This window comes from Acipenser ruthenus, chromosome 9 (genome assembly GCF_902713425.1).
Source record: "Acipenser ruthenus chromosome 9, fAciRut3.2 maternal haplotype, whole genome shotgun sequence".
In the NCBI taxonomy this organism is placed as follows: domain Eukaryota; kingdom Metazoa; phylum Chordata; class Actinopteri; order Acipenseriformes; family Acipenseridae; genus Acipenser; species Acipenser ruthenus.
In genome coordinates this window covers 6,190,488-6,215,424 of record NC_081197.1, presented here as the reverse complement: position 1 = coordinate 6,215,424, position 24,937 = coordinate 6,190,488, and the positions used below count along the sequence as shown (strand labels likewise).

General features: G+C 39.8%; 1 protein-coding gene across 1 annotated transcript in view; it reads left to right on the top strand.

Moving 5' to 3' along the window:
• Window positions 1–24,193, top strand: part of LOC131738037 (mastermind-like protein 2) — a 70,387-nt gene extending 46,194 nt beyond the window's left edge. Inside the window, exons 2-5 of the mRNA XM_059030968.1 lie at window positions 7,198–8,565; window positions 18,966–19,112; window positions 19,626–19,737; window positions 20,680–24,193. Coding sequence (XP_058886951.1) covers window positions 7,198–8,565; window positions 18,966–19,112; window positions 19,626–19,737; window positions 20,680–21,626 — 2,574 coding nt within the window. The 3' untranslated portion in view covers window positions 21,627–24,193. The remainder of the gene's footprint in view (window positions 1–7,197; window positions 8,566–18,965; window positions 19,113–19,625; window positions 19,738–20,679) is intronic.
• Window positions 24,194–24,937: the final 744 nt, after the last annotated feature.

The following is a 24,937-nucleotide window of genomic DNA, read 5'->3' as shown; positions in this document are numbered from 1 at the left end:
TATACTAACTGAGTTTGGTGCGTTGATGTGATAAGATGAAACCCATGCAGTTTAAAAATAATGCACAAATACATTTTGTGAAATAGACGATGAATTTAGGAAAGGTTTTGTAGTTTGTTCAAAAGATTCATAACACTGCTGTCATGTACTAGGAGGTGAGAGGGCAATTCAATGGCTAATTAATATAATATTAGAAAGTTGTGCATAGGGGAGACTCCCATTGCAAGCAAACTCTATACTGTCCCAGATAATCTGTGTGGCTGATAGGCTGTCAAAAGTACATGGTTGTCCAAGTTATTGATAAAGAAAAAAGAAGTCGATGTACCTGTGATTAGGGGAAACCCTCCAGAGAAACAGCAAGCTTCATTAAAAGCGTTTAACGTTTAATCTTTCAAACAGCTATTTGTAGTTGCAGGAGGCACCATTATCTGTCTGCGTCACTCAGTGATTGCTGCAGAGCCTAGCAATGCCACTGCAACCACAAGAATGATGAGAACTGAGAACAGAGCAACCACAGCAACTTTCCCACGAGGTAGAGCTACAGCTAATAAGGGTCCTTTCTTCTTTACCAAAAATTAAAAAGAAACAGAAAATAAACACTGCAGTAGACCCGTGTGTTATAAAAAGTAACTGTGAAGCCTGTTGTGTTTTGTTTTTGTCAATGGGGATGAAACGCTGACAAATGACTTCCGTCAGTGTCATGTTGCCATACAGACAAGTAGATCCGTTTGACTATTTGTCACTGGTCCAATGCAGCCTTGCAGAACGCTGGAAGGCTGGGAACCCACAGCTATCTGTCACTGTGGTTAGCCCTTACAGTAAAACAGTAAAATATAACAAAAAACAGTTCACCCAAAGCTAAGAAAGAAGGCCATTATAATGTTGTTATATTACTCTTGAAATCATTCTGGAGTGGTTCTGTTTTTCTTTAAAACTGTCAATAATTCTCTCCCTATTGGCTTGCAGGGCCCCTTTTTTTTGACCATGTGGCTTCCCTTCCTGGCCCCAGAAAACAAAATGGTGACACTTGATTTCAGGAATCAAAACCACGACGTCAGAAACCTGAACTATTAAAAGCAAACTCACAGGCTGTTAAAGACAACAGGAACAAACAATTTGAGTAAAAACACTCCAAAACCCTCATAATGGTTGTAAACATAAAACAGGTGAAAGGGGCATGTGAAATAAACAACATTCAAATGGTATTTCTATCTTTGTTAACTTTTTGGGGAAATAGTATGCCGTAGAGCAATTAAAGTGCATTTGTCTTACCTGCCCCACTTCTCTGTCAGGCTCAGAACTTTTTTCAACACAACGTTATAAATAATATTTTGTGCCAACCCAGTAGAGAGACGTAGGCTGTCATGTACAAAAACATTTTGTTTTTACACCTTTAAATAACTCTGTTTTTTTGTGAGAGTAGTCTGTTATGTACAGGGAGTTTGTATTCAGGACAATGAAAACTTATTTTTAGCCTGTGATGTTTTATGCTGGTCATTAGGTAATCAATTCTGAAGCACCGTGCCTTAACTGAGCTGGCATCAGCCATGGGCCCACACTCCATTCAGTTCATTTGCGTTGTGCTCCATCATGAAAAAAGCCCCCAAAGAAAGGTTTTGAGCACATCTCCTTTCATTCTGAAACCACTGCACTGAATCGTGCTGATCTTTTCCCCATGTCAGTGTGTCAGTGCATCATCATTATCAAGTGCCTGTTTTAAAATGGTTTCCTCCTGCTCTGAAATAATGTTTTATCACTCACTCTAAATAGAAACTACAGGAAAGGGATGTTTGATAGACTGTACAGAAATGTACCTTTTCAATGCTGTTATTTAAAACAGACTAATACATACAATAAACAAGAGATTCGCTGAAAAGTCCATTTCATTCCCCTGCAGTAGCAGTATTATCACTGGTACCCTGGCTCTGTCAAAGGTCATTTTGTCCTCTTGCCTGCTTCTTTTTTCTTTGATATGCAGAACTTTTATTTCAAACAGAACACAATAGATACAGAAGGTTTAAACTGCTGCATCCTGGTACAGTACCTTGTTACTGTTTGCACTGCTGACACATACAGTAACTACAGCTCTAGAAGTGATAGGTTACCACCAGGAAGCAACACTTTTATAAGTCTATAGTGTCTATATAAGTCTATAGTATATCTATTAATATTAATAAATAAATAATATATGTTATATACAGTATATATATACACACACACACACCGGTATACATCATGTGTTTTATGTTTGGATCAATATTTACAATGCTTGCAAAGTATTTCAACCACTGATTCTGTAAAAAGCTACATTTCAGAAGTCAGGTGGCTTGAAGAATGGGCACTGTGGACAGCTATCATTTCTGTAAAGGATCCCGTAAGAGCAAGAGGGATAGAGAAATGCTAATAAGAGGCATAAGAAGTATTATAAAGACACACCTTTAAAAAGAAAAGCTTTGTAGCCACACTGCTAGCCTATTTGCTTCTCCGCACACCCTACTGTTAAAGAAGCCTGCTCTGGGTGTGCCAGATGCTAACAGAAGCCTCACTATCGTATTTCTTCCTGGGATCACTTAGAGCTAATTCCACCCTGTTTAACATCAATACACTGCCCCTGCCTCTCAACAGTACAGGAGACAGAATCCCCACAGGAAGAGACAGCTAGCGTTGTCATGCAAAGAACCGACAGCAACAGCATTGACAACAACTGGAAAGATTATTGAGAGGCAAATGCAAATGGATGTGTGGGAAAGACAAGAAGATGAATTTCAGCGGTGTGAGGTCGATAGATGACCCATAAAACAGCAAGTTATGTCACCATAGCTCGCCTCGCATCAGCTGAAATAATTTAATCAGCCTATTCAAAATGTTCTAACAGTGACTATATAGTGCATTGTACATGGGCTTTCTTTTTGGGTGAATGTTGATAGAAAGGCTTACAGTAGGGCTTAAGGGAGTGGTACAGTCTCCTCTCCCATTAAATCATTTGTCTCTGTTTTTGAGACTGCCTGTAAAGGTTTTTAAAAAGCAATCTGAATATTGTGGCTAAATGACTCCCCCCTTTAATGCATCACTGCTTACCTTTTATTCTCTTGGTTTTTATTTGGTGCCATCTGGTGGCTGATTGTTATACTACGCTATTGTTTTTATATGCACAAAAGAGCTGCATAAGAAAAGTTATGTATAACGAATAGTGCAGTATATTTTATCCCAGATGTCAAATGGAATACCTGTTTCCCTAGGCATTTTGCATAGACCCTTTTATGGAACAAGCCTGGTTGGGCATGTAACAGATGGCAATACACATTTACAATATACTGCAGTAAGTTATCACTGATTTATGCTGGTTTTCCTTTATCGGTGAAATATTTGCTATGTGAAAACATTCAAATTGTCAGAGGATTCAGGGAACAGGAAATGGAGACTTCATATTTAAAAGTTTTCCACCTTAAATTAGCACTGTAATTTAGTAATTTGTCATCCTATTGCCAGGCTAATACTGTGCATTAGTCATAGCTGAACAGCTCTTTACCATCATTTCACTCAGATTTATTACAATATTTGCTGTGCTTTTTCCATACCTCAAGTCAACTTTTGTTCTGTAAGAGAAATATCATTTTGAAATAATTGTTAATACTGTTTTTCATGTGGTTGCTAATACATATGTATAAACGTGTGTGTGTGTGAATGAACCGTAGTGTTGGGGACTTTGTTTTGTGAAGATTTTGAATCTCTTTTCCTTGGCAGGCCTTTCTTTTGACTCATTTGCTGGACGTCATTTAGGAAGGTGTCTCTCAATGGTACTGAGCAGCACTCTGTCTTCAGAGGGCACAGCGTTTCCTAGGTCATTAAACGTTAATACGGAAGCCTGTATTCAGGTTCCATGTCGATTAGTCTTGAGAATCTGCGAGATGAAGCTGTCTTTTCATTTCAATAGCTCACTGTGGGTTCTGGGCTTACTGGAATGTACAGCTTTATTGTTACAGCAGGTCTGGGTCAGTAGGATGCTTCAGGGTATGACACATCTAATCCTTTGGCATGAGAAGATTAATTAGTGTTGTAAATAAGAAACATCACGTTATGAATTTTAAACAAAAAGGACCAGCTCAATTTAGAATATTATTTTTAAACTTGCACTGTAATTGACCATGCATTCTCGATGTATCAGTACATGTTACTGCCCATCACAGTGCATTGTAATACATGCTTATGGTTATTAGTTATGTTCTCTGCAGTTTATTGGTCATATATGTATCACAGTGATGTAAAGTTAAACATGAACCAAATGAAGGTATTTACTGTAGACGTAGCTTCACTGAAGGTATCATGGCAAATTGTATCCAGGATTGTCTTTAGTATTTCTATCACAGAACCCATCGTACATCCAACTGAGATGAACAGAGAAAATGCTTTACATGTCTTTGATGTTATTTATTTAGTCTTTTGATGTGGGAACAATAGACCAGCTAATATAATATACTGTACTGTGCTGAGACCTCATTGGAATAAGAATGAATGTACTGGTCTTCCCATTAAAACCCCCTCCTCCAAAATATTATCATATTAGACTTAGATGTTTAATTCATAACTTAAGGTAGCAGTGCAAGTACAGTGCACACTGCCTTGAGTTATACATTGTTCCATGCGTTAGGGTTCAAACCTGGAAACTTTACAAACTTCACAGACGCGCGAACCTTCAAACTTTACGTTTCAAAAAGTGGGACTTATGAAGTACTTGCATGATGGCTGGAACACAGATATTCATTAAAAAAAAAAAAAATTCTACAATGTGAGAATGTTCTGTATGACCAAGGATTCCACAACACTGCACCAACAGGAATTTAAATTCACGCATGACAATAATAATAATAATAATAATAATAATAATAATAATAATAATAATAATAATAATAATAATAATAATAATAATAATAATTCAATACTGTGCTCAACAGGAAACCAGTGTACTGTATGTGCAGGAAAATAAAACCGTAGCAAGCATACCACTTTGATAACTGACCTTTAGTTTAACCCCAGACATTTATTAACGGAGCCTCATGTCTCCAAAACAAGATCCCACTGAGAATCTGAGGACAAGTTTCTTAAACCCCAGACGGCTGACCTTAATTAACCAAACAAGCCAGATGTATCATTAGAAAGTAATTATCTGGTTCCAAATAACCCCAAAGCCATGGCTAGTGGTCGTGAATGTATCCCTGTGTCTCTACGGGAACACATCATGGGTGAAAAGTGTCTTTAGTATTGTTTGCAGGGAGCAGGCAGAATTCATATGACATGGTTTTCTTTGTAGTACTTTAAGAAAGGATGGTACTCTGCTTGTGTGTAGTTCTTATCCTCTGTACACTAAGTACTCCTCAAAGTGTTTTTAGCTACAGCACAATGCTAAATGTTATGTCATTCATTGTATAGTGCTTTATCCCATATATTTATGTTTTCCATACATTTTGATGTGATGTTTCAAATAAAGAAATGTGGCAGGAATTAATACGAAGCAGAATGTGTTCATGTTTGTGAAACACGCTTGGAGCAGCTACAGTATGCAATGAGAGTTTTATAACGTTGTATCCGACTGTGCTCTGCTAAAGGGTTTATTTTTCTGTTTCCCAAGCCTGTTAATAATGGGCACTGGAAGACGTTCAAGGACTGAGTTCTACATGCAGAGTGTTAGTGAAAGGAATTCCTCAGGGCAGCAATTAATGGTAACAGAGGCTGACGACATTTGCTACTAATTTGATCTGATGTTGTGTTATTTGTTTATTTTATTTGTGCATGTGTTGTGGGAAGTGAAGTTTTATTTTTTAAATTAGAGCTATCTGGGTACAAGTATAAAAAAACAGCACAGGAGCAGAATAAACATGTTAAACTTGATACTGGCCTTCATCAGGAAATACCTGTGGGAAGAACAAAAAATGAGTTCAAGCGAGTTACACTTTTAATGAATAAGAGCAATGAGTGCCACGGCAAACCTGCCTCAAGGTGGAGGAAATGAATGGAGAGCCATTTAAAGAAAATACACGTCACATCCCTCTTTATTGCTTTGGTCGGCCCTCAAGAAGTGGTTGAAAAATACCACTGGGATACCATTCTACTGCCAGCTCGTAATTTATACACAGTAAAACTGTAAGAAACTGAATTAGTGAAGAACAGTGCATTTGTCACAGTGTTATAATAAGGCAGTAGCGAAATCCTTTGTCATGATACCGTTGCATGTTTTAAAAATGTAAAAATGTTGTTGCCGCTCGATTTGAGAAGTGACAATTTATACAAACTGATAATGCAGTCTGGGTTGGCACTGTTTCAAAGCAAAGGCAAGTACTGCATACACCCTAATAATAGCTATTCACAACTGTAATAGATGCATACTGTAGGTTTATAGGTTTGACAGCAGTCAAATCGTCTCACACCCACAACAATGCTTTATTATGCAACAGGATGATGCTATCATATCAAGTGTGTGAAACTAATTTCTATTTTAAGAGGTTAGTTTTTGGTACCCAGGATGGAGGCACCACACTGAAAGTAATGAGAAACCACAATCGCTACAAAGAGAAATTTATTTTGGATTCATTAAGCCCAGGCTGCGACTGTATTAATATAGGTACCACAGTTCAGGACACAGATAATGATTAGGAATTTTCCAGTATAAAATATATCGAGTATATCTTCTGCTACAGGCCTGGGAGGGTTCTTTTTTAGTTTGACGGCTAATTTTAGATCTGCTTTCAAGTACAGAATTTCACAGTAAATCACAGTTTCAATCTTTAATTACTTCATGCCTCTACACGTACAGGAAGGACTACAAATTGAGTACAAGAAGATATGTTTGTGAGAAGTATGTATGCTATGTTAACACCAAGAGTGGGACTTGTATTCCACAGGCTTCAGTTCAGAAGTTTAGCTGGGAGGGTATACTAACAGTGACTGGGATAAGAATTGTGTTGTAGTGTAACCATTGGTACTGTATGCCAAAATGAGAAAATGTAACACTATTCTAGCAATGACTCATGCCATTGTCTTTGTTCCACCACGCCCTTTTTTATAGAACCTGTTGTAGTATCACTGGATTTGCCATTGAGGATAGAGAATGTCTTGTCAGGGCAATGTACAGTCGAAAGTCTAATGTTTTTGCCTCATAGATCATGGAAATTTCACACTTTTTTTATCTTTTTTTTTTTATAGCTCGAGGGTTCATTGAGGAGAAAGCTAGAAAGAAATCCAACACCAGGATACAATCCAAAAGCAAATGGAATTTCCAGTGCTGCTTTCGGCACAGATTTTAAGAGGGCGCGGTTGGATGGAAATCCTATCATGGGACACAGTGGATGCACGTTCACCAATGGACAGTCACAGCCCATTCAGGGTGCTGCATCGATGGGCCACAGCCTCCACAGAAAAGACAATAATATGTCGTCCCACCCCATTGGGAGTGATCTGTTCAGCTTAACGCTCAAGGAGATGAAAAAGGAACCTGGGGAAGTGCATTCATGTGGCCAAGCATCCACTGACAACAGCATGATGGTCTTTGATTTCAAAGACGAGCCTGGCAGTCAGATTGATCCCGATCTGCAGGACCTGCTTGATGAGCTCTCCAAGTCTGTCCCGCTGTGCGATCTGGAGTTTGAGAAGATGCTAAACTGTACCATAAAGCAGGATGACCCCTTCAACTTGGATCTTGGGCGACCGAGCCAAAGTTGCATGGCAAAGCCATCCTCCCAGCTGGAAAAGATGGTCATCAAGACAGAATACTCGCCTGGTTACAGTCAAGGCACTGGTGGCTCGCCCCAACTTCGGCCTGCATCAGCTGGGCCGGCATTCTCAATTTCAACCAGTACCTTATCATCTTCTCCGGTGACTTCTGCACCTCAAAATCAGAGCCAAGGGTCACAAGGGGCTTCAATCGCAGGAAGATCCATAGCCAACTGGCCAGAAGTCTCCCACGCTGAGCAGTTGAAACAGATGGCCGCCAACCAACAGCCAACAGCAATGCTGCATCACCACCACCACCAGCAGCAGCAGAACCAGGCAGCAGCAGCAGCCAAATGGTCATCCACTCTACCTGCACATTCAGGAACCTTTGGGCAAGAGAAGAATACAGGCCCTGCTTCCCACTGCCCACAGAGGATCAGCCCCCAAAATGCCATCCTGACACCCATGAGCAGCAGCCAAGCCAAAGGAATGAACGACTGCCTCTTCAAGCCAGGCACCAGCAGCAACTCCAACCACATAGATATCAAAGTCCTCAATACCAAGCCCTTGTCTCATTTCAGCCACAAGCCCAGTAGCCAACAGATGCCCCCAATGTTGGGCTCACAGAACAAGTCAACTGTTTTGCACTACACACAGCAACAGCAGCAGCAGCAGCAACAACAGCAGCAACAACAAACTCCCATTCAGGCCCAACCGCACCACCCTCCCCATTTCCAAAACCAGACTCTGCCTCGGCTCCCGAGCGTCACCATGGCCCTGCAGACTAAAGGGTTGCAACAGAAGATGCAGTTGAACCAGCAGATGTCGGGGCAACATTACAAAATGGTCCAGCCCAGACAGGTAGTACTGATTTAACAATCTGACTTATCAAATGTATGTTAGAATTTGTTTTCTTATAATTTTTTCTTACAAATGTCACATTTTCAGAGCAATTACACACCCGATTCATTAAATGTTGCACAGGCATTTATTACAACAAGATATACGGTTAGTGTTTTGTGATACACTGACATTACGGATTGTGTACCGTCATCGAGATGAGATGAGGTTAAAAAGCTCTATAACCACGAATGCAGACCAGCCTGGCTCTTTTGTATAGTGGTTAAGACACTCGCTTGTGGTGTGCACGGTTGCCGGTTTGCACCCAGCCTCCACCCTGTTACACATGCTGTGAGTATGCAAGCTCACAAAGACTTATTTCATAATACTGCATCCTGTGCGTTTTTATCTGAAGATTTACCTTTTGCAGAGAACATCCTTAGTGGCACAAATTGTATACAAGGAGTGGCTTGAAATGTCTCAGCACCGTATAATTCAGAATGGCCTGAGAACCTAAAAAACTGAATCAAGATAGGACGAAGAATGCATTTTTGTTTTGCGTGTAATAAAAATGATTCACTCCAGCATTAATGCCTTTGAATGAGAGAAGAAGCACTGTAACATTATTAATGACACAGAAAGTCTGTTTTTTGCCCTGAGAATAAAAAGCAAATCAGCATTTTAAAAGTCACTTAGGAACTGGGTTTATCCCAGTGATGGCTAATTAAAGTATCTCAAAGTAATATGAAAAGACAAGCGCTGTTGGCTGATTAATATACATTGTGAAGACCACACTCCCAAACTAATCACCCTGTGGTGGCATCTACTGCATTACCAGTTCAGCAGCTACTGTAGCTTTTGGCAATTTGGTTTGCTGTTATAAAAAAAAATGTATATATAATTCATATCTCCGAAAGCATTTTGAAAACGACGTGTATAGCCAAAGCTTGGTAAATGAACATGCAGCACTTATAATGTCTGCCTGTCACAGTCACTTATCATCGGAGCATATATTTGCACAGCAGGATTTGCTAATTGGGGGTTGTTACAATAGACACTAGGGACAAGTTGTGGAAAATGACAGTAATCTGCTTTGCTTGTTACAGGAGGCTGATCCTGTGATTTTTTTTTTATGATGTGAAAGATAGGGAACATCCCTTTTTAATTTTAAATGTTTTAATATCGCTATTGTTCAATAGGACTGTACAGATGCTGGAAACTTGAATTCTTCTGCTTATACAAACACATATTGTGACCAGTAAGTGGAATGTGCTGTGTATGGCTTTGGCCATCTGTATTATACTACTGCGGTCATATTCTTTCTGTGGTATTGTATTCAATTTGGGAGTGTTTTGAGATGTTGACATCTTGGCTACACTGCAGGGTAGAGCAGCGTTTATACAAGCCCATGCCTGCTTGACTTAGGCATGGGGAGATCAGGGTTCAACACTGCCACTCTGCATCTGCTGGGATGAAACACATGCGGCGGTTTGGAAAGCGCAAACATCACTTTAGTTTCTTCCCACAGTTAAGAGAGTTAGTAATGCTTTGGAAAGAATGGTCCCAAAATGGTGCTACGATCCCCAATGGAGCGGTAACATTATATTCAAGAGCTCAGAACTCCCACAACATCCTCTGAACATGCCTATAAAAATGTATCCATATTGGAGCTTTTTATAACCCGCTGTTGGGTTTTTGTGTGTATTGATCCATTACTTTCATATGCTTTTTACCGTTCGCTTGACTAATAGCTTAAAACCCTGTAGAGTTTTACCTAAACTGGATTTCTTAGTCCTCAGGTCTAACCACATGGGCTCTTAGTGCACTACTGTGCTACAGTGTGTGGGGAACTTTCCATTGTCTGTGTTTACTCTTTAACACTGTGAAACTCGGCTACACCAATTGAATAACAATACTAACTAATAAGAATAACTAATAAGAATAACAACAAATAAGGGCAAAATAATAAGAAAAAACATAATGTTTTTGCTGTGACCCTTCCTACCTGTCGTTTTAAAACCTACCCAAATATGTTTTGAAATGCATATCAATTTTTTTCTAATATTTTTACAGATAAGTTCTCCCACAACAGTTTAAATTCATAAACCCAAAACAGAAAACATTCTCTGCAAGCCAGAAATCTGTTTAACTTTTAAAAAGTGTAAAATCTCCTACCTACCTAAACAACATCAGAAACCTGTCGGGCTACAGTAAGCTAAGGTATTGATAAAGGGTTAAGTGGGTTTGCAGTGGTTAAGCTGTTTGCTGCACTCTTTATTACGATTCAAAACAGGTAATACAAGACACTTCTTTTCCACTTAAGAGAATAAATGTGTGAAGAGACTAATGGGCAAGGTCAATGCTTGGGGTCATGCGAGAAGCAATTAGAGCACCTCTGGGAAATGGGAGATTCCAAAATGAACATGATGTTCCTCACTGTAGGTCTAGGGTTCAAGCCAGCTGAGGGCTGCAATTCAACAAACTTTATAGCTTAAAAGGTTGCTAATCAATACTTTCAAATTATATATATATATTTTTACCTCTAGCTTTCTTATTTAAATAATTCTGCTTTTGCTTTAGATGACATGTTCTGATTGGCTCTACCATTGGAGCGACCTTAATCTACAACACATGAGGAAGCAGCAGCAACTGTTCATCTATAGCATTGGCCAATTGAAAAATACAAGAACCAAAAGATTATTAACAGAAGAAAAGGGAGCCCAGCGAGAATATTGCACTTGTGCCAACGAGAGTTAAGAAATATGACTATGCATTAAGTAATATAACTGTAATTATATTATAAAGAAAGGATATGATAAAAGCAGACCCATAAGGATAAATAGCCACTCTATTTTTCTTCTTCTAATGATCAAATAAATAAAACAGAATTAATATCACCTTTTTTTTTCTTCTTTTTAGATCGATGGCCTCTAATAAGTTCAGTGTAATAAGTGGGTTGACCAATTTGGGGATTCTTCAGAATCTGGATTTTTCCCCACAGACAGACTTTCCTATTGTACATAAACAAGTATACAACAGCTGTGTCAATATCTTAGTATGGTGATAGGCTGGTTTTGGATGGGGGGGGTCATCTTTTCCACTACAATACAATTCTATAGGTTATTTTTATATGGGATATTCAGCTCGTATTCAGTGTTCTGTTGTGAGGGTCGATCGATGGGTAGAGGAAATGAGGGAGCTGCATGAGAATGTTACCATGTTGTTTAACAACAGTGTGAACGATGTGCTTCTTTCCTGGGAATTGGCTGCGCTGCCAAGTTCAGCTGCCGAGGCCTTCCCCCGGGACCACATCCTGACTCCAGCGCGGAGGAAGTTTAGTGTGAGAGTCGGGGGCGAGGCCGGCACCACTGTCTGCCTGTGCGAATACGAGTGGATGGGAGACTAAATCACATCACACTACTCCTTTATGGTTTTGAGGAACATGTGGTATTCATTTAAAACAAGCAAGCAAGCAAAAAAAAAGAAAAAAAGGATGGAAAATAGCTTTATGACTATTCAGTGTTACCAAGGAGGGAGGAGTTGACATGTATTTGAATTCAGACGCGCACCTCTCGGTAAAACGGACCACCACAGATGGAAAATAAACCAAGTGAGTGGGATCCGTCCTCTTTAGAAAGGTTCAATCCCAACGATCAAAAAAAATCACTCTGTCTAAACCAGCTGGACAGAAATAATATGCCCAGGGTTTAAAGGTAAATGTTTGAGGATGGATATTTTAAGTGCTATCTCATTCTCCCACATTTAAAAACTGAACACAATTTAAGTTGTTTCTGCAAACTCCCTTACGTGGTATGGCTTGTGAATTTGAATTGCTGGTCGCTGTTAATGAGAAGGGATTTGGGGGTTGTTTCATTGAGAGCAATAGCAAGTTATTATATTGCGTTGTAACTGTTGACTGTAGATTTTGAATGGCTTCGTGGTTAGAGCTCTGGGCTGGAGTCCAGAACAGTTTGAGCTTTGCTAAATTAAGCCAGCCGAGAGGCACCTACAAGTGAAAGATGTAGGGACCTTGAGTAAGCAGACAACTGTCTTGATCCTCCAGTAATGATCAGTTAACTCTGGGCTAACGGGGCTGCTTCCCAAATTAAAAACAGAAATGGATTATTTAATATTGAGTTTAAAAGCAAAAGGGCTGTCTTCATCCATAGCTGCAGGGACCAGGTATTAATTATCTAACAGCAGGAGACACCCCTGTTTAAAAATTTCCCCTGCCGTAAATCCTATTTCTCATGCATTTTCCACACGGCCCCCCAGCCCTGGCTTGAGAGAGAGCCCTTTTCCTACTCTCTCAGGCTGTGGAATTCCTTCTTGAAAGAACCATGCTTTTTGTTTTCTTTATGCTACTCTGTAAGGCATATGTTCCCAAAGTAATAGCTCTTAATAATTAAGAGAGACGCTGTCTAATCCATTTTGATCTGGGAAATGTTTTCTGTCGTCAGACACTGATTGGCATTGCTTACATACTGCGTCCTTTGCTGGATGTGTTGTTATTTAACTGTTATTTTACAATCGTCGAGCGGGGGCCCAGGATAAAGTACACTAACCAAGAAATTAAGGTTTGAAGTTTGAACGAAGGGCTGAAAACTCGGCTCTGTTTTTGAGTATGAGTAAATTAAAGACAGTGAGAGTAATAAATGAAAGTAGTTTATTTCCACACTGACTGATAAGGTTAAGCTGCCATGATAAGAGTCACCACAGCAATGAAATTTAAAACAGTCACCACAGCAATGAAACTTGTCAAGTGGAGGCACCTAAGGGGGAGCAACAAACCTGGGTTATAAAGGGCAGAGTAGCTGAAGCCTAAATATTACTGTTTTCAATTCCTAAATGACCACTGGTAGTTGCAAGAAGGGCTTCCGTCATCTAGATAACGTTAATAACTGCAAAGTGCACATCTTGACGGATGGCATTCTTCATTTTATTAAAAAAAAAAAAAAACCTGTCCACAGCATCAGGAAGAAAAGGCTAAGTGTGCCTTTCCATCTAAATGGTCAATTGTTTATTATTATTATTATTATTATTATTATTATTATTATTATTATTATTATTATTATTATTATTATTATTATTTGTTTATTTAGCAGACGCCTTTATAGATGGATAAGTCACAAGATAAGCACACATCCCAGAATGCATAAGGTAATTGGGCAGCACTAGTGCCTTGGCACGACTCCCAGGCACACTGGCTCCCAGATACAGCACAGTGAACAAATCCAGCCTGTATTCTGGAGCAGGCACCAATTCACAGCAATGAAAAGATAGACTTGCTTGCCTCTTCAGCTGAGTTTGGAAAGGTTTGAATGGCCTTTATTACTGGTCATGTATTCTGCTGCTTAAAATAGCAAGTGATGATCACTCTGTATATGTTTTAAAGTGCAGAATCGCAAGATTCAAAATCCCAAACTACAAATAAAGCCCAATGAAACCCTTTTCAAAACTGGAAGGAATGCAGTATCTTTTCATTGCTTTCATATATACACTAGAGAGGTAAGAAAGAGAACAGTGGGATTAACAATTCCAAATACATCAAAAGAGTAACTGAGATTTAGACACATGAATTTATTTAAATAAGTTGGAAGTTCTTCATTTTAAACAGTTTTGTTTTCCTCATAATTACGGTTTCTTTATCTTTTAAAAAATATTTGTTTATAATTCCTGCTATGCGTCTGAGTTGCTGTTCTGTTTTTTTTTTTTTACTGAACTGAAACAAGTGGAAAAAGACCCTTTAATGTGTATATGCTACAGTTACAAAGGAAGCCAATGAAGGTGTCATGACATCAGATTATATTTTTGCATGTGTCTATGTATGAACATAGCTGATTATAAATCATTTTTGAATGGCGTTTTATAATAACATAGAATACATGAGTACAGTTTTTATTGTTTAAATTGTATGAACTACCACACAAATCCATACATAATCCACTTCTGTGAGTCCCCGAGCCTCCAGCTCCAGCCCTCAAACATTTCTTCTGGCCCTCACTGCTTGTTTAATCAACTGGCCGCTTCACATTTGTTTTCGGAGAAGGTGTCAAGAACTGAAATTGACACCTCAACATTACATACCATTAGAAGCCTAGAGTAAGACCATGCAGCATTAACATAATAATGCTGCATTTGTTTTAGTTTTCATCAGGTTTCATTTATAAATCAAGCCACCTTAGCTTTAAACTCACAATCAAAGATTCTGAGGCCCGCAAAACCAACGGTTTCAACTCATGCTTCTGTCAGTGTTAAGAAAGCCTTTGTGTGAGACGTACTGGAAGCATATTGTTCTTCCTGTTTTTAGTATAAATAGCAAAGCTGCAGTTATTCAGACCTTTCAGCACTCAATCATCAGTTCTGAGACAGCACTAAATCAAGTTGCCAAACATTTTGCCTTAAATGCCTCAGTGATATGACTTTAATGTGGCATGATTAAAAATAATGTTCCTATTTAATCAGTCATGGTGTATATGTGGGTTAAACCATTAGGACTGACGCATCTCATAAAGTGATGCTGAAAAATCTTCAGTAGCTGGCGTCAGACAATGTATGATATTATATCTGCTCGGTTCTAGATTCTGAAAATGAAGTAATGCAGAAGTCTTTAACAGATACTGTACCAGTCAGCTACCAGGCTGCCAGCTTGCTGGAACACGTGCAGACCAGAGCAAGTGCAAGCTTAACGATTAGTCACGTCAACCTTTGTTCTCCTTGAAGGCTGTCAGACAAGCCTGGTAATGAGGCACAGTTCATGTGTCTGTTGCTACGAGATTGGCAGGGGTGATCACTCTTTCCCCAGAAGGCCTGGGTCTGGTTAGAAACAACAACAACAAAATATGGAATTGCTGAGCAGGTTTTAAACCAGAGACAGAAGCATTTACCTCCTTCGGCTTTTTTATGTAGAATATATCTACACCGCACAAGCACACAATCTACAGTGTGTTATGGACAACCAGTTGTCCATGCTATGCTACCGTAATGAATTGTATTTTTTTCTTTCTTTTTTTTTTTTCTTTTTTTTTTTTTTTTTTTAATTTAGTCGGCGCCAATTATTTTTACCCCGGTTTTCACCCTAATTTAAAATGCCCAATTATTATCTGTATCCCCGGCTCACCGCTCGCAACCCCACCGCCGACTCGGGAAACGGAGGCTGGAACACGCGTCCTCCGAAACGTGCTCCTTCCAAGCCGTCATTTTTCGCACTGCAGATCCACAGCAATGCCACCAGACCTATAGTGCCGGAGGACAACACAGATCTGGCGGCTCCGCTGCAGAGCCACAGGCGCCCTATCGGCCACAGGGGTCGCTGATGCGCGGTGAGCCGTGGATTCCCCTGCCGACCTAAGCCCTCCCTACCCGGGCAGCGCTCAGCCAATTGTGCGCCGCCCCCTAGGAACTCTCGGTCACGGTCAGCTGTGACATAGCCTGGATTCGAACCTGCGATCTCCAGGCTATAGGGCACATCCTGCGAGGAGCGCCTTTACTGGATGCGCCACTCGGGAGCCCCTGTATTTTTTTCTTTCATTAACAGGTGTAACCAGAGGCAAGAAAGTTTATTTAAAGCAACATTGATTAATTATATAACATCTGCAGCTCATGAAACCCTTTTCAAGTGTTTTAAAAAGGACTAAAAGTCTAATCTCATTTTGCTTATAAACGCTCTTCAAAAAACAGTTCGTAAACAGTTGTGAATAGGGCCCAATATTAGAGCTTCCTATTGTTCCTGCCTAACATTTTGTTGTAGTGTAACTCTTGAGACGTCACTTTTTAACAGCTTCCTGTCAGCACCCATTCGTGTGTTTCAGGATAAGATCTCAGTGATTGGCTTTGAAGCATGTTGCATTATTTCAAGCTCACTTTCTAGCAGTCTGTTTCCACTAACGATTGCTGTGATTAGAACCCATTCACTGAGATCTTTTACTGCTCAGAATGCCTGCCTATCTTGCCTCACCTTTAGCACACGCGTGATGCAATTGGCTTCAGGAAACGCATGAAAGTTGCTGACAGGAAGCCTTTAAAAGAGTGACATTTAGACAAAATGTTACCCACATAGAAAATGGCAATACCTCTACAATCCCAGGCCCTGGCCTTGTACCAAGAGGTCACACAACATGCTTTAGTGTGTGTGGACTGGAGTCACCAAATCAGCCTATACTGCCCTTGAACATACCATTATAAATGTGTCCATATACATTACTACCAACGTCCACCATGCCTTTGTGCCTTGGAATATTATTATTAGTAATAATTGTTGGTAACCTCTACTAAGCTGTGGCCCCCATGTAAATAGTGGAGAGCTATAACTCGAAAACTGTTGTATGTGTCTCACTAGCTCTCGTCTGCTGCCTAAGTAAACATAGATAATTGTTTGATTCTCTGGTCATCTTAACAGTATTGGAAATGGCTGTACGGTATGTTTGTGACACTTTAGAGTTTTATATACGTCTGCAGAATCCACAGATTCACACATATTCCTGATAACAACGTGAGGACAATCTTTTTGCTGTAGAGGTCAAATACTGTATGTACCCGTGGTGGGGTACACCCCGCCTCTGCGTATTTTGTGTTTCGTTAGGTGTTATTATTTAATATGTATGTATTTGGGGTGTTTAAAGTCGGCAGGGAAGGGTTAATTACCTTCCCTGCCCAAGATTTCACATGCAGACTGTGTCTGAACTCGATTGAATGATTAAGAAGCGATCGAGTCCCGGCACAGCTGCATAAGAGGCATGACTCTCTCACTCGGGGTGGGTGTTCAGAGGAGAGAACGTGAGGTAAAGAGAACTAAAGAACTAAAAAATAATTGCTACTCGTGCTGGCTTTAAACCAGACGATACTTGTTAGCTATGTTTGTCTATTTGTTTTGGCCATTGTGCCTTTTTGTTTGGAAGTGTTTGTTTAAACCTTTGATTTAAAATACATACACACATCGGCGCTTCAGTTGCAGTATTAGTGTGTGTCTCTTCCTGGTCTGACATTACCACAAGCCATCCTTGTGACAGTACCAGAAACAAATCAGCCTGTATATGAGGCACTGTACCTGTAAGCTTTCTAAGCTTTTGTGCTGTGAAGGAAGGCAACACTTTCTAAAGAGGTTGGCAAAGAAAATCTAGGCGTGGATGGCCTGCCTGGACAAGGCATGCCTTTGGTTACTGACTGCTAGCTTGTAATCATAGATGGGGTCAGGACTTACCACGGCCTTACGCTAGTCTGTCCTCCCCAGCCAAGTCTGGAACAAGGAGCTGTAGATGAACTTCTGAGGTTGCGAGTCACTGCTAGTTGAAAAGCAGTAATCTTCACTGAACCTAATTCTTAAGAGCCTTTCAGATATGTTCAAGGGCATTTTGTTTTTCCATTCATTTACAGAACCTATTAAAGGGTATTCATTTGTCGAGTGGAAAATATGTGCTGGCTCTTCTGCCCTTGTGCTTCTTTTTTTCCTCCTGCAAATTCCAGTCAGGAACGTGGTGTTCAGAAGAGCTGGTTTTAAAGAAATACAGTCCACTGATGTCAGGGATCATGACCTGGGGTCTGCCAATCATGAGACCACCAGAAATGAAGGACTGCGTGAGGCAGTGTGACACAGTATACCAGTCTGCTGTTTAACTGTGAATTTGTTAGTATGCTTAGTAAACAGTTGAAACAGCTCAAAAGCTTAATTAACACGAGAAAAATATATTTGAAAAAAATACACCAAATTAAAAGACAGTACTGTATAGGTGTTGCTTGCTTGCACACCTGCTATCCACTAATCCCTTACTTTCTTAATTTCAATGTATAGTTTTATGAGCTGAAGAAATTATTTTTCAAATGCAGCCGTGTGCATTATATTTTGAGGACAGGTGATTTACAACATGCCATGGCGTGAAGAAATGTCTTTAATGTATATTATAATAGTGCCCTCTAGTGGAAGATTATTGGCAGAGCAAATAATTAGACTTTTCATGATGTAGGGTTATTTTCCTTTCATATATGTATAAATATGTGTATGTCATAGATTTGCACAGTAATGTACAGAGTCTACACAAACAAACAAATCTAAAGATTGTATACTTCTATGCTGACCGTTGTTACTTGCTTTGTGTACTACTCTAAAGACTGTGTCAAAGGTGTTCATTTTTCAGAAAAGGGTTTGGTTGGTCCTCAGCTGAAGAATGTCTGTCTTTTTTTGTGGTGCACTGTAATATTGATCTGATACGATCCCCATTACAGGTGCTGTCTATTTAAAAATGAGACATTTCTCTGCCACATTTTTTGGGCACTGTATTAACGTGACATTATTCAGCAGGTTTAATTCGACTGTGAAGCAACATTTGTTAATTCTATAGGGTAATGCAAAACTTTTGGCCATAGCTGTACCTTCTACACAGGTGATCTTTACTGGATTCACCTATTTATTAATTCATTTTTTTCAGAATCAGCCGCCCATGGTTCCCAGCCCCCGTCCTCCTGCAGGAAACAGCTTCCTGAGCAACTCTGCCCAGACCCAGCAGAAGTTGATGGGAAAGACCCAGGCCTTGCAGATGCAGCTGGCTTTACAGCAGCAGATCATGGCTGACCCGGTGAGAGCACATACTGTACCTACTGTACCCACTGACTGTGAGAGCACATACTGTACCTACTGTACCCACTGACTCTGTGAGAACACATACTGTACCTACTGTACCCGCTGACTGTGAGCACATACTGTACCTACTGTACCCACTGACAGAGCACATACTGTACCTACCAAAAGTCAGCCTCTGTAAAGTCACATGTACATTTGACCCTTGGCCATGTTTTAATGATATGAATAAACACAAAGGCATCTTAACCTTTGGAGAAAAAGGTACAATTTAAGAAAAGCTTGGCGCTTTTATTTATTTATTTTTCGACTACTTTACATCGCTGGGAAATAAAAATCAACATAGAAACGGCCAGTGGGACAGAAATGGCCCCATGGGATAGTAACAGGCTGCAAAGCATTTTTCACTGCCAAAAAATATCACTATAGTTCAGCTTCTCAAAAATACAATCTCAGTCAGCTCGTAAATCTCTGGACTTTTTAGATAACTTTTTTTCCTTGTCTTTTGTAGGACAAAATGAGTGCGCAGGATCAATTAAACCGGCATTTGACCAGGCCTCCTCCAGACTACAAACAGCCACAGAGAAACATGGTCGGGGCACAGCAGCCGAACCAGTATGCAGGTAAGTTAGTCTATTCTAATCAGTCAGTCCAGCTTGAGGTGCTAATAGATTACAGTTAAACAAGTGTTAAACGTTTAGAATTGGGGCTAAACGTTTAACCATTGTCAAACAAAGGCATTAACCTTCAAATGTATTGCATAATAATTGTAAAACCTAAAGCTTGTTTATTTCCAATGCAATATGCTTTCAGTCTTTTCTGTATGCACATAAATGTAGCTCTCTGTTGGAGGGCTTCTCTGAGGGGTTTCATGACATCAGTGCAAAAACATTTCATGACATCAGCGCAAATACCTTTCATGACATCAGCACAAAAACATTTCATGACATCAGTGCAAAAACATTTCATGACATCAGCGCAAAAACATTTCATGACATCAATGCAAAAACATTTTATGACATCAGCGCAAAAACTGAATGATGAGTTATGACACAAGTGTTATATGAATTTAATTGGCAGTTGTATGTTCTATCTGTCTGCTGAAGCTGAAGTCATTTCTGAGACCTGAGTTGGTGGAGCTTTTCTTGTAATGGTTTGGGAACTTATCTGTTTAAAATGATTATGATTTAATCATGATTGATCATAGTAAATTAATTTTATGATATTTAGCTCATTGACATAGATCAGAATTGATCATGTTTCTGAATTATCTGAAATCTTGATAAATAATGATCAATGTAAGCTGATTATTACTATGATATTTCGTTAACATCTGCCAGATCTTTTTTTTCTGCTTTTAATATTGGCTGTCTTATTATTACATGTATTATAGCAATTCAGAAAACAGTATGTTAAAAAAAATATCAGTTTCGGCCATTAAACCTCAGCCTTGTAGGAGGCTTAGCTACATGAAAAGAAGCCGTATAGAGCCTACGTTACACTGTATTTGAAATGCTTTCACAAATCACAAACACATTAACATATTTCTTCTTCATTTTCTTCAGGGGGAGGACTCGCTATGGGCATGAACTCTAACCAGCCCTTGCCAAACACTGTTTTGAATCAGGGAGGTCTGCAAACCAACCCCTGCCACCTTCCCCCTGGGCAGGGCACCAAAATGCCACCCGTCCCCAACGACAGGATGTATGGGAGTGGTCCTGACCCCCAGCAGGGAGACTACACTGTCCCTGCCACCGTCACCCAGCTCCAGCAGCATGGAAACCAAAACCAGATAGGAATGGACCAAAATAACTCCAGGTTCCCAGGGCCCACCAACCTTGGCAACAGCATGACCTCCTTTAGGTCTGGACCAGTGTCCAACACCCAGCATATGAGACCGACATTGAAACAAGAAGCACCAGGTATGACAGGACAGAGACTGCCAAATATGATGACCAATTCCAGCATGGTGGGGTCAAACTGGCCTCCTCAGGGGTCCAAACAAACTGCTGCTCCTCCAATGGGAGGGAGGAGGTTCCCAAACACACTACAGCCCCATCAGCCAGTGCAGCCTGACATGACCAATCATCACTTTCCACAGAGGGCCATGGCCCCGCCAAACCAGATAGCATCAGACATCTCTATGCACCCTCTCAACTCAATGGATCAGACCATTAGCGGGCAGGCAGTGGCTGCAGCCAGAGGGCTCGCCCCAAGGCCTAGCCAGCCCAGAATGCCAGCTCTGCCCACCATGGCCAGTATGAATCAACTCACCCCGATAGCGCCAGTAAACTCGGGCACCTTCACAGCGGCCAGCCAGAACTCTCGAGGCTACCAAGGGAACAGTCACAGCAGTGATTTAACATTCGATTTCCTTCAGCAAGGAGACAACACTGTGCCAGGAATCAACAGCGATTCTGACTTCATAGACTCCCTGTTGAAGTCGGGCTCAGGGAACGATGACTGGATGAAAGACATTAACCTGGATGAAATTTTGGGGAGTCATTCTTAAAGGACAGGTCACTGTAAACAAGTGTACGTGCTGAACGTAATGTAGCAAGTGAACTGTAGAATTCACAGCAGGTTCTTATTGCCAATTGATAATGTGTGTGGTATAAATGTATATACTTTTTTGTATTTTTTTTTTATATTGTATTTAACTCTTTTAACAAACGTATGTACCGTCATTGGTTTTTAGATTTAAAAAAAGAGGGGGGGAGGGGGGGGATTTTTATGGACATTGGCTACAATACTGGGAAACAGTGGTAGTATATTATATATCCTGTAAATGAAAAAGGCTGATTTTGAAACGCACCAAAAATTAATTTGCTCCCCCTTTCACAACCCTACTGGATTAGAGAGACAGGACATTGACAGTGTGCAGGTTACTAATGTGTTTCTGTTTCTGTATTCATCAGTAACTGACATACTGCTCAATGCATAGGACTGCATAGCACTTACTGAAATCATTTATGAATGAGTCCGGATTTAGTTTGTTTCCTTTAGCACACGCTCCTACTGTAATTAGTTGCTTGTGCTGGCTTCAGTACAGTGACAATCCCGCCTAGTTTTCATCTTGAGCATCCTGCAGTTAAGCAGAACACTAATGCAGATGACATGAAGCCGTGTCTATGATATGAACATGGCCTTAAACAAGTTCTTCTTCCTCTCAGATATCCTGTTCTTTATTAGCCTGTGTCTAGAAAATCATTTTCACTTGGACCAAACTTTTTTTTTTGGTTTTACTTTCCTTAAAAGAAATAATTTTGCCTCTGGTTTAATGTATTTATAAAAAACAAACAAACAAACAAAAAAAACGACTACTTCCTGGACTATTATGAATGCACTAGCAGATGCCTCAGCACTCGATTAATGTATTCAAATGTACAGATTGTACCGTGTGTGCTTTGTAAAGATTTGTAAAGTATGTTTTGATAAATGAATCATATTCTTCAGAAGATTATATTTATACTTCTGTGACTCAGATTAAGTAAATGTTATATTTTGTACTTAACACTTGTTACTTTTTTTTTTTTTTTTTTTTTTTAAAGAGGATTTGTCTTGTTTTGTAAAATGTGGCAAAATAATTGGTGCCCCAATATAAAGCAAAACGTTGGTTTAAAAAAAAAAAAAAAAAAAAAGCTAAAAGATGACATCTGGCCCTTAATACTACTAAACATATTTTGTCTCCTACCCTCTCACTCTTTTACTCATCATTGTGCTGTTGAACATTTTCCAATACATTATCTCCACTTTGAAGCATGCTTTAGACCACCCTGTCAGCCCACACCAGTTACAGTCCCTGAATGTTTTCTTTGCCCAATTATGAACATACTCATTTATGTATTTCAAGATGATTCACATCTTGTTTCCAAGCATTGTTTTCGGAGAATTAGCTGGGGGAGGTCATTTAACCAGACCAGAATTGAATGAACCTGTAGTGGTAGGGTTAACATCCCTGCTGTCCTTTGAAAGAGGGCAATTGGCCCTTTAATGTCCACAAGCAGCTTTAATGTCCACTTTCTGCAGCTCCTGATTTTCCATGGAGGTCCCCCATCCACGTACTGAGCAGGTTTGACTGCACACATGACGTGGACTATCCTTCTTTAATAAAACTGGGACAGATGAATGGCACAGAGTTAAATATCGCCTCAGCATCCCGGCACCCCTGCAGAACAACTTGGGAGGAGTTTGAAAAGTTTAAAAAAAAAAAATTAAGTCATGATTTTTGCATCCGCCAACTGATTTTAAGAACTACATACTTCACCTTAAAGTCCACTCGGTTACACTTTGAAGTGGCCCTTTTGCATGTTGGAAAACTGACTTCGGTTTGGCCCCTCTTCTACATTTGCTTCTGCTTCTACAATTGCTCCCCAGAATCTTTGAATTCTCCCTTATTTAATGAGGCCTGCTGAATGTTCTGTTTGATAACCTGAACCTTCGACTCTTTTCCTCAGATGACCCCTGAAAGAGGCTGTGCAGCGGTTTCAGTCACCCAAAGGGTTTCCTTCAGGCAGTCGTTAAGCTTCAGCAGCAGTGCAGTGCACCTAAGAAGTTTGTGTTCAAAGGGAGTAAAAGCAGTTGTGTCTAATCTACTCCATCTCTGCTCTGTGGTGAACATGGGTGTTTTAAGCACCCTATGACCATATAGGTACTAGAAATACAGGGCTTATGGAATGACTTTAGTGTGGTATTTTGTACGGGTACATCTGCTGTTTCAGTTTCCTTTCCTTTGGTCTTTAGTCTTTAGTCCTTTGGGCTGTAGTCTTTCTGTGTAATGGAAAAGGAAGGTGTCCCATTACATACAGGGAAATCTTTATCATGAAGTGGTTTAGCCAGCATGTCCTGCTGAACAGGAAATATCAATGGACAGTGGATGAAAATAAAATCAGATCAGCAAGGGGGCATGGGGTTAGCTACATAGTGTTTACACAGCTCAGTCACAGTGAGTTTTTTAAGTGACCTATTTTTCTTTCTGCACCAAATTGAGGCCCATTTACACTTCCTGAAATATATTTGTAGAAATGTGTCTTTTAAAACATGCCTTGTTACATTAAATAAAGCTATACTGACAAACATTACCTTGGTCTGCTGCGATGTGTAGGAACTTGAGTGTCTAAAGGACCAAACTGTTACTTTAAACACAGGTTTATAATGTATCAACCTTCTTACTGTCTAATACAAATGGTTCTATGTGGCATATGTTTTATGCTGCTTAACGGGATACTTCATACCATCTACATTTTCATAATATGAATTTTCTTACCTATTAATACAGTATACTATTGTGTGTGTTTTGTATGGTTCTCTGCTGTCTTCGATTTCGTTATTTTTAACCAGACTTACTAATGTCCTTTTTTTAACAGTGTTACTTCTGAAAAGACTCCTAAAATGGAATGTCCTTTAAGAAAGCTTACAGCAGTAAACCGTGGTAAAAGCATAGCAAAGTAGTAAAGTATAGTCAAAGCCGAGTGAATACAAACTACATCAAGATGGGAATAACACCCAACAACTGAAGCTTATTTATTAAAAAAAAAAAGAACCCCCTGTACTATTAGAAATACATTTTATCACTATTATTTACTAAACTAAAGCATTGAAAACTGGAAATCAGCACAAAAAGAAAAATACATTAAATACAAATTAAGGTGCAAAACGGCCACTGCTTATCCATTTCTAACATTAAGATGGAAGACATTAATTTAAGTACCAGTATGGCCCAATTTCCAAAGTGCACTTCAGAGGTGTTATTGTGTTATTGCATTAACAGCTTAACATGGCTAACATTCTTCTCGAGGAATAATTCCACCCTCAAGACAACAC